The 10,913-nt window shown below is 40.8% G+C and overlaps 1 protein-coding gene across 1 annotated transcript in view; it reads left to right on the top strand.

The window, feature by feature from the left end:
• The window catches only part of LOC121688947, a 105,072-nt gene extending 95,159 nt beyond the window's left edge, over window positions 1-9,913 (top strand). Inside the window, exons 17-18 of the mRNA XM_042068863.1 lie at window positions 4,007-4,202; window positions 5,476-9,913. Of these exons, the coding sequence (XP_041924797.1) occupies window positions 4,007-4,202; window positions 5,476-5,480 (201 nt within the window). The 3' untranslated portion in view covers window positions 5,481-9,913. The remainder of the gene's footprint in view (window positions 1-4,006; window positions 4,203-5,475) is intronic.
• The last annotated feature ends 1,000 nt before the right edge of the window (window positions 9,914-10,913 follow it).

The raw sequence follows: 10,913 nt of genomic DNA, 5'->3' as shown, positions 1-10,913 counted from the left end.
ATTAACCCAGAGGATGTGGTAAATTTTCTAATAGAAGAGCTTTATGGCTTCGTTCATCCAACAACACAAAGCCAAAAGGCCCTTATTTTAGAAGGTTTACCTCTTGCTGAGTTTACTTACCCAGGTTTGCCCTAAACTACTTGATTAATTACTTGAACACTGTAATGAGCAGCTATTGTTTCTAAATTGGCAAGCTGTTTGGGGATCAGCGGTTACTCCTGAAATTACCTGGGTAAACCTTGCTTTGTAGTAAGGTCTCACAGGGGTGGGTAGTAACGCAACTACTTGTAACACACATGAGTAAAAATTAGTAATTTTTTTAAGGAATGAGTACTCTTCAAATTCATTTTTTAAAACTGCACTCATAGTCTTGCTCTAGTACTTTTTACTCAACTACATTTTCCATATACCTTCGTTACCACAAATCTGCTCTAAATCACCAGGGAAAGAGAGCCAGTAGCACCTCTAAGCAGATACTAGCTAGCTACATAACAGAGCTCACAGGCATCCTCACAAAAACAAGCCTATTACAAACGCATTGCATTTAAGTGCTGTTTTCAAACAAGCAGCTTGTTGGTCAGAGTGGAGACACATTGTCAGCATATGCAGAATCTAGGCTACTAATAAGAAAACCTTGTTGATAACTGCTCTCAGATCAGCATTTGTAAACTATTTGAAAAACATTGTTACAGGTAGGTCATTTGAAATTAAGGCTATTTCATTTGTCCACTCTGAGATAGGAAAATGAAGAGAGAAGGGTATACTTGGAGTGAGGGGTAGATAATGGGAGTAGACCTAGGCAACCCAAGGCCTAATAGGTCTGTAAGCAATTCTTATGTTTGATTGGCCCACTGCACCTGCCTTACAAAATTAAAAAAAAGTATAACAAGTAACAAGTGCTGTTTTTGCATTTATTGGCTATTTAGCTACTTTTACTTGAGTAAGTTTCTCAAGAATGAATGTTCACTTTTATTTGAGTCAATTTTTAAGGGAGTATTTGTACTTTTACAAATAGATGTAGTATAGATGTTTAGTACTCTCCCCACCACTGATTCCTCGCTCAGGGTTGGTGGTGGAGGTTGAAGTGCATATGTTATTAAGTGACAAACCTGGATGAATTAATCCAGAGGTAGTGGCTAACTTCCTAATAGTCCTATGGCTTCATTCACCCAGTAAAACAAAGCCAAAAGAGATACACCACCTACAGTACTATGGGTACCATGGGCTATCCAGGGTTTGCAACGAAACCGTGTACTTGAAATGCCCACCAGTTCAGATTGTTTCATGCTTCACCTCCCGCCCCCCACCACTGTAACGCCTCTGAAATACTCGGTGCTGTAATGGTTCCTTTAGGGAGCTCTTGTGTGGTAATAATAATAATAATGGTAAGTACTTATGGTACGTTTTGAGTCTTTAGTTTTGCACTATAGTGCAAAAAACTGCTTATCTAATAATCTAACCAAGATTATTAGTCTTATATCAAGATAAAAATAACTAGTTTGTTTTGTTTTCAGTATAAAGAGACTTACCTAGCGCTTTCTCGTGAAATCATTTGACTTAATTTAGGAAAGGTTTGACTTATTTTAAGACATCTCATCCTGAAAACAAGCAAATTTTTCTGGCAGTGCGTTAAGCAAATTTGTCCTAAAAACAAGCAAATTTGTCTGCCAGTGCGTTAAGTAAATTTGTCTTGATAAGACTCCTTAAAATAAGTCAAAGTCTTCTTAAATTAAGTCAAAATGATCTTACGGGAGAGCACTAGGTAAGTCTTTTCATACTAAAAACAATACCAAATAGATTTTTTGATCTTATTACAAGATTAATAACACTTGGTTAGATTTCATTTTTTGCAGTGTACCTGTGCCCACCACAAGAGGGCAATCCAATGACCGCTGTTCACCAGTATTAGTTTAAGGCTGATTTATGCTTCTGCGTCGAAACAGCGGCGTACCCCTACAGACCCCTCTGTGCATCTACTCTGGGGAGTAGCAACATGTTAGTTCTTTTCTAAGGTCTTCAGTTTGTCATATACATACATTATGTATGCAGTACAAAATGCAGTCAGTCTGCTGGTATGAGATTTTCTTTTCTTTTTTTTTTTTTGAAAAATGGATCTTATGAATTAGTAACAAAAGCCCTTGATGAAGATTGATGTAAATTATAACATGAATAGCATGTATAACATTTGCAAGTTTTTTTTTTTTCATTAAAGATGTAGAATTATTTCCTTAGTTACATGGTTTGTTTCTTCACTATTTTCATAACTCTCAACATGTTCAAAGCATTCTGTCTCTTTGATGTGTCATTTTGAGGTCCCACAGCAACCTTGTTTGTCTCTGTATGAAAAAGTGTGAGAAATTACTCTGTCTGTCAACTGGCATGTGCAACCAAATGTTATGGTGATTTGGAGAATCAACACTACTGTGGTCCCCAGTAGTTTTAGTTGAGACCAATGTTTGAAACAAATGTGTTTAATCATTGGTAATGTATTATGGAATTCTAAATCTCTATGGGGGTTCCGGGCCAATCGTCTCTGCCTCAGCTGTAAACAGTCTAGAGTGGATGGGCTGCCTATTGTGATGTCACCTGACCCCTCAGCCTATGAGAGCTCATCTGTCCCAAGACCACTGTCTCCATGGCTGCTTCATGAAAATGTGCAAACACACACATCTTATGTAGGCCTACACATAGGGAGGCAAACAAGCTATTTGTGTATCTACCAACTCAGGCTTAGCTGTACATTTGGACTTTTGTAAGCAAACCGTCCATTTTAGACAGCTTTGGTCTTTGACAGGCTTCTCAAGCTAAAATACTGGAGAGAGGCCTCACAATAAAGACCTTTCTGAGATTTGGCAAGACCCATATAGACCCATGCAGGTCTACTTTTATATACTCACAGTTTTAACAGTTTAAAGAATATAGAATAAATTATAAAAAATGAAGACAAAGGATTATCTGTCACAGATGCAGTTTACTGTGTATATTAAAGATTATGAGCAGTCGTGGGCTGCTTTTGTCCTTGTTAGAGAAACCACCCCTGTGTGGTGTACAGGCATCTTAACACAGACAAACATCATTAAGTATCACTCCCTCAGTGCACCTCAGCAGTTTGTGATCCATTAGAGTGCTCAGCTGCTTACGCTTGTGAATGGTGGACATATTGGGAGTACTTTACTTGAACCCCTCATCTTTAGATGAACATATCCATACCAAAAGATGCCAGTACAGTAACATAATAATAATAATCATTATGCGGTGGTGTTCAAGTACAGTGCTACCAAAACCTGGCCTTCATCAGCATTTATTTGCTTCTTGCTCCCATTTTTCTTTGCATTTCTACATTTTGTTTGATGGTGGAAACTATTCACCAACGCAGGAGCTCCTTTATCTAGTGAACGTAAATGTATAATTTCTGTGCAAACCTTGTGCTTTTTCATTTTTTTTCCCCCCTGTACAATATTCAAAGTGTATAAAAACACTCAAATTTATGTCAGACAGTTTAGCAAAAGTTGTAATGTAATATTCGTATGATGCTTTAGCTGGTAGGTTTTTTTTTTTTTTTCAGATGGTTTACACAAGCAGTTGAGCTAGAGATATGGGTAGATGGGTCAAGAATTACACAACCCTTAACTGTTTAAAACATTTTAATTGTGTTTTGCTTTGCTTCAAAAAGGTTATTCACAGTTTATGTAAAATTTCATTGGAAATTTTACAAAAAAAAGTCTGCATAAAGTAGGCTTAAACATAATGAAATTAACCTTTTTACAGAAAGGGCCACAACATGCTGTTATTTATTATTATTTTTTCTGTTCACTGGCTCTGCATCTGTGGTGGACCATATTTCCATTCACATCCATTCATAATTTTATTTTTTTAGTTAGTCCATACACATACACACACACACACAGACAAACACACACACACACATACACACACACACTCCCTGTCTCACTCCATGCCATCCCCATTCCACTGTTTTGACTGGCTGGCTGCTGTGTGTTTCTAGGCTGAGGGGGCGCAGGAGGCAGCCGAGGGCACAGGGGCTCCCTCTAGTGGCGGCCAGGCTGAGGTGCCGGTGGCCAGCCCCATGCCGGCCCAAGCACAGGCCCAGGAGAATGGGCTGATGAAGGAAGGGCCACCCTGCGGGAGCGAGGGGCTCCGGGACCCCCAGCAGGGCCTGGACTCACGCATCCCTGAAACAAGTAAGTGTGTGTGTGTGTGTGCGGGCCAGTGCACCATGCCCTTTCGATCCATGAGCTTAGACATGACAGAAGTCCTGACCCCCCCTCTTCTCTTCATCCTAACCCACAGGGTTGGGCTTCATGGAGATGTAGCCTTTGAATTACAAACACATGTCCACCCTTGAAGGTCATATACCAAGGGAGTATATGCGCTAGTTAGGACATATTAAGTCAATAGCTAGTCTGCGGATTTAGCAACATTAAGCACATGATGGGGTGTTAAAGTCACAAAAGAGTCTGAGTTTTGAGCTCAATTTATCATTATGAATCAGGGTAACCAACATATATTGATATTGAGACATTAAGCTGGACAAGATTAATGTCTCTGTTCCTAGATCTTTTCTAGTATTGATCCCTGGTCAGTACAGACTACCATAAACTCCTGAAAGGTTCATCATGTCAGGTCACCATATTTTACTGGTGTAGAGTTGTTAGTTTTTAAAAGAAGTATGTGTGAAGCTGAGTGGTTAAATCAACTATAATTCAACTATCTTGAAGTTAAGTATAAATAGGTTCTAGTGGAAATGGTCTCTCAGAGAAGGTATTTTACTGAAATAGATAGATAACCAATAATTGTGAAGCACTTCTAATATATAATTTCATTTAACTTATGAGAAGATGCTAACATTAGGCCATACTAGGTTCGGTAAAGGGGGGAGTAAAGCCATATACTCTTTTGTTGCTGCTAAAAAAGCTAACACAATATATAGTGAGTTTAGTTGTCAACTGAGTCAGCAGTTTTTCTATTTTATGTGAGTAGTACGTAATGCTGCACTAACAATGTCTTAGTGGCACTGTACCTTTATTGTACCTTGTTTGTTGTAAGTAGCTTTGGATAAAAGTGTCAGCTAAATGACTAAATTTAATTGAGTAAAAACTTTAATGTCAGTGTCTATAGTGTTTCACAAGGTGATTGCTGTAAACATCAACAGTGTTTTTTCGCTATTAGCTATGTTTCACTGATGTTTTTGTGCTGCATGTCTACTGATAAGTTTGAATTTAGATGTTTGATCTGATTGATTTTTTTCCCTGACCCCCGAATCGTTTGTTACCTCTTCTTATTTTACAGGCATTTAATTCTGCTTTTTGCTGTCCTTTTACCCCTTTCATTTCAATTCCCCCTCCATGCCAACCTCCCCCTCCCTCTCTTTTTGTCTATCCTCCCCCCTCCCCTCTTTCTCTCTTTCTTTCTTCGCTCTCTGTCTCTGTCTATTTTTCACACCTTCCGATGCAGATTGAGTCTTTCAAGCTCAACTTCCGTGAGAACGCGCGCTCTCGCACGGACCACGGCGCCGACATCATATCCTGGCCAGCCCTGGGTGACAGCCCTGCCCACAGACCCCCCCTCCACCACCCAACCCCCCGCAGCATCTCGCTCCACGACTCCCTGGCATCTGCCATGCCCCGGTCCCGCTCCCTCTGCCCCCTCCCCCTCACCCCCCCTCAGGAGGAGCATCGGGGCAACGAGGGCAACCTCGCCGAACACCACAGGACGTGACCCCTCCTCCCACCTACCCGACATCCATCCCAACCCACCACCACCCTCATTTCATCCCAACCTGATCCCTCTTCACGGTCTGCTCTCCCCTAATGCTGTCTGTGTGTCCTCTTACCCCCTGTTCCTTCCTGACTCACCCTTATTGGCTGAGCTGGTATTTGGCTGTATATATGCTGAGCTTCGGGCCGGGCAAGGGTTTTATGATGAAGGGGGGCGAGGGGTGGGTTTCGAGGCTTCCTGGAGTTTCACTACTGTGCTCGCCTGTATCTCTCCGGTTCTAAACTAAATGACTTTGTGTTTGGGGCTCTTTGTGGTGGGAGGGTTTAGCAGCTGGACCTCTTGGTTCTGGGGACAGCTTGTTTGTTTGTTTGTTTGTTTGTTTGTTATATTTCCCTGCTGGGTGACATTCACAGAGTCCTGTGTTCTCCCTCTGCTGCCTCTTTCCCACAGTGTTCACAGTGAACTCAACCATCTTCATCCTCTTCCTCCTCCTCCTCCTCCTCTGACTCCCACTGTCTTCTCTGCTCCATCTCACTCATATTTACTCACAGCGCAGAACACCTCAGTCTTATTTACAGTTTAGCATCTGGTAAACGCAGTATATCCCTCTGGCTGTAGTGATTTAAAACAAGACAAACACAAAAAAAAAAAAAAAACAGTGAATTGTGAATCCTGTATCATGTTCAACACTGACTCGTTTAACACTATCATATATTATTCACACCACATGGCGTATAGAGTTGCTGGTTTGGCTGTAGGCCATTAAGCGTCCTTACATTGTGAGTATCTGGGCTGATGTATGTATTCCCTCTCATTTCACACATTCTTCGGCTCCCCTGTGTGGCAACCTTGTGTCCTGCCTGTTCAGTATGAGAGCATTCACATTCACAATATATAGTCTCTTTTAGCAGTTAGGCTCTTTAAAACTCTAAAAAAACTCTGTGTTTCGTGATGGTGTGTTTGAGTGATAATTGTAACACTGAGCTTTGTTGTTGCGTTAATTTCTGTTCTTTGGATTTGTTTCTTCTGAGGATTTTTCTGGCTTTTTGGGTTTTCCTTCACTAGTCTTTGGTTTTAGTTCTGTATATTTTCCCTGTCTCTCGGTCTCTCTATCTGTCTTTTTCTCTCAGCTCTTGGTTTTCCTCATTCTCTTGAAGCAATACGACGTTTGCCTACAAGGATGCACAAATCCTCGCAGCTACACGCACACATTTTCAGACCACAGCAGATCCATTCTGATCTGGTTTAGATCCGGGTAGTAGCAGGCCTAATGGGCACTGCTCTTTTCTGAAGCCCAAGACTGAGGTAGTATGTCGACAAGAGAAGGATACAGGTTCAAGTCGCAAATCAGTAAGGTTGTAAGGTGTGTTGACCTTCATGTTTTTAACGGTTAACTGAAACAATTACCTAGCTTTGAACGGTTGATGTGTTACAGTTGGTTTAGATCGACTTGTTTTCTGCTTTGACATGTTTGAATAGTAAGGCTCGTGGAAGTTGTACTTAGGGGCTGAGGATGTGTCTGCGTCTGGTGAAGGAAGTTGGAGAGCTAGTGTTCAGTATGTGCCTCCTTCTCTCTTTCATTTCTTACCTGAAATCCTACAAGGAACGTCGACCCACAACAATAACACACAGGGTCCTGTCAAGGGAGAGATACGTAGACTAACAGAATGTTATCCTTTGAAACTACAAAACTTAATCAACCAATATTCGTGCTTCAGGAGAATCCTTCTGAACAGTGTACTCGTGACTAGCCGTGCTTGCTATCCTGTGGCTGGTGTCCTCTTTCTGAGACGTGTTGTGTTAGTTTGGCACGGTTTTGGACAAGTGCCAGAAAACGGCATGTTGGTGTTTCATCAGGACTTGATGAGTGGACTCGTAGATGAAGCTTACTCCTCAAGTAGCACTTTTTTTCGTACAGTTGCCTCTAAATAGCCTTTGTTGTGCGTTGACAAATATCGTGCTGTTTTTTCCCCCTAAAAGCCTACACGTACATGCTTATAAACAGTATTTATATAATGACTTGCGTTTCTGTGGCTTAGACTCCAGGTTCTTCTGAATGTTGATAAGCGTTCGACTTTTGAGAGGAGGCTGGTGAGGACAGTGTGTTGAAGATTGACTCAAGTTTGCAGGATTGTGCGCCTTTTCATTTTCTTTCTCATAGACAGGCATAGGACAAGACCCACACACAGAATGGAGTTGCAAAGATTTTGAATATCAAGAAGTAACCACACACAAGAACAAAACGAGATGTACTTTAGAAGGAATCAGGAATCAGGATACATGCACAGCCTGATTTCCTAACAAAAAAACCTTACAGATATGCTGAGCTATTTTAAGTACTCTATTTTAAGCACCTTAAGGCTTAGCAATGTCACAGAGAGTCGTGAGTGAAGGTATCCTTTGAGAACTGCTTCTAGTCTGTGGAGGTGATTCAGTGCCCCAAACTTGTGATTGCTAGTGCAAGGATAATCTGTAGAATTGGCCTCGGACAGCTTTGAAATATTTATTCTATTTGTAAGGGTTCCCTGAAGAACTTTCCTTTGTTCGCTGTTGTAGCCAAGACATAGCAATACTAATACATTAAATAATGATGTATGAATAATGATTTATCATTGTGCTGAACAAATATCCCAAGTTGATTTATTATTTTAATTATGTATTTTCCTCTAAAAAATATTACTATGGTTGTGTGCCTGAATGAGTTTATCTAAAGCGAAGCCGGCAGCTTCTGTAGTTGATATGACCCACATGATGACCAGGGTCGGACCAGATTCCGGTGTGGTGGGGGAGGGGCTCAGTGTCTGTGGACTGCAGGTTGCCGTCTGTTAGACAGGGGTTCCCTTGGTGAACCGCTCTCTGCCGGTTCCCAGTGACCTAGCTGGTGATCACGGCCGCGTTTTACAGGTGGCTACAGTTACTCACACTTGTGTTTATCCTGCTGGTTCTGGTATCTACGACAGTTACCACTCACACTAACCCCACCATTACTGACGCTTTAGGCTTGCAGTTCTCCCTCTGTAATCACTTCGATTTGTATATAAATATATATATTTTACAGTTTATAAACCCTTTCTCATGATCAGATACACACGCCATGCAACGCATCATGTAATGTTAGAATATAAACAAAAGCAATTATATGCTATCAGTGAAAGCACATTGACGGTTGAAGAGAAGCTACATCATTGCTTTTTGCAACTTTATGTACCCTTCTGATTTTTAGGGAGATTTTTTTCCATTGCTATAGCAAATGTGATCAATTAAAAAGGGCTAAGTAAACGAATGTTTTTAAAGCAGAACTTTTAAAAGGCACCAAACTGAAGTTTGTTCTGATCTTAGTGTGTTACTTGCATTTTGGTTTGATAGTTGAGGGCCAGGAGAGGCGTGGAGGAGTAGTTCTCCAGAGTGGTTCCCCACCCAGTTTATTTTGAGCGTTTCAGTAAGTTTAATTTATGAAGGGAAAACTTCATGCCTACCCTGTCCACCTGCGCTACAACATTAGTCTTAAAAGAACAATAAAGCCCTGAAAAAGCACAAGCTCTGGGCCAGCCTTTTCTGGCATCTGTGGATGTGATGGCATCCTCTTAGATTGACTCACACGTTGAAGAGAAGTACAGGAATAGGACTGGTTAGCACTGACTGATGTGTGCCCGGGACACCCTGTGGAACAGGAAGTGATTGGAGAGGTCAAAGGTCATTGTCTGTGTTACCCACACAAGGATGATGCCACCATTGGCCACAAGGCGCTCATCTGAAGCTGGCAAGAATGTCCTGTCTTTTAATGGCCTGGAGAGATATACTCCCTCTGCTACCACTCTCTCTGTAAGACTAACAGTTAGCTGTCTGTTCTGAATCCTGGTCGGAGTCACCCCTAGTCCAGCTTATATGGTTAGCGCACGCCTAGTGTGCAAGCATACTAATAGAACACATCTATAGAGCATGCAAAAAAACCAGTGGGATACTGTTAGATAGACTTGTCATTTGCAGACATTGCCATTTGCAAACCTTTTTGTCTGTTTTTGTTATTTTTTTTTTTCTTTTTTGTTTTGATTTTTTTTTTTTTCATTAATTCAGAATTGTTTTGTTTGTTTGAAAGAAGTGTTTATTGTGGTTAATTGTTAACTAGTGATGTGATTATTAAACAATAAATAAACATTAAAAATGTTTAAAAGCAGTGATTGTCTCATTTTTATTCATCATTGGTAAATATCACAGTAATATTAAGTCTGGGAGACGTTAGCACATGAGGCTCAACAGCCTATTTAGCCATGCTAAATAGCCAAGGGTATTTTGCTATGAGAGGTTGATGCCTTGAACATGAAGGAAAACAGGAAATGTGTAAGTGACATTTCAAATCATGTTATGTTAAAATGCCTATTTCAAAAACACAGACCAGGGGATTAGCTGATATTGACTGTAATGTGGAGTTGTTTTTTCGGTTCACGTGCACAAAACCACCAAGACAGCAGCATACTGTACGTGCTCAATTTGGGCTGCAGCCAGCGAAGATGGCTCCCAGCTACAGTATACGAGGCAAGCACCTGTGAGGATGTCCAACTTTGTGTGTGTGTGTGTGCTTACATACTTATTAATTAGCTTAATTCCTATGTAATTATGTCATATAGGTTTAGTCAGATTTTTTTTTTTTTTTTCACACGGGCAAATTTCCGTCAAGGATTCCCGGGACACTGAAAGACCGGGATACACGAAACTTGGTGGACATGTAGCCCCACATGGATAGCATGGAACCATCGTTTTTCGTTTTCATCTTTCGTTCATGGGGGGCCATAAAATAAAATAATTTATGTGTACATTTAGTGACCGTACACCAACAGAGTTTTCTGTGAATATATTGAGAACCGTAGGGCCTAGGATGACCAATTTTTTGCGTATGTTTGCCTCCAGGGGTCATGTTAACCAATTCCATATGCACACATGTGCATAAACAGATATTCACACACATACATTCACAGTAATCATACGTATGCCACATACACACACAGTAGATGTACGCATGCATGCATATGCACACACAGGCACATCCACAAGCACACACACACATAAACACGTACACGCACAAATGCACACAATTCAACAATTTCTCAAAGGCAAGATGGGGTTATATAAAATGTATTTTACATGTGAAATCTATGAACTAATCATGTTTTGGTACT

This window comes from Alosa sapidissima, chromosome 17 (genome assembly GCF_018492685.1).
Source record: "Alosa sapidissima isolate fAloSap1 chromosome 17, fAloSap1.pri, whole genome shotgun sequence".
NCBI lineage: Eukaryota > Metazoa > Chordata > Actinopteri > Clupeiformes > Clupeidae > Alosa > Alosa sapidissima.
The sequence above is the reverse complement of the archived record's forward strand: the minus strand, read 5'-3'. Positions and strand labels throughout refer to the sequence as shown.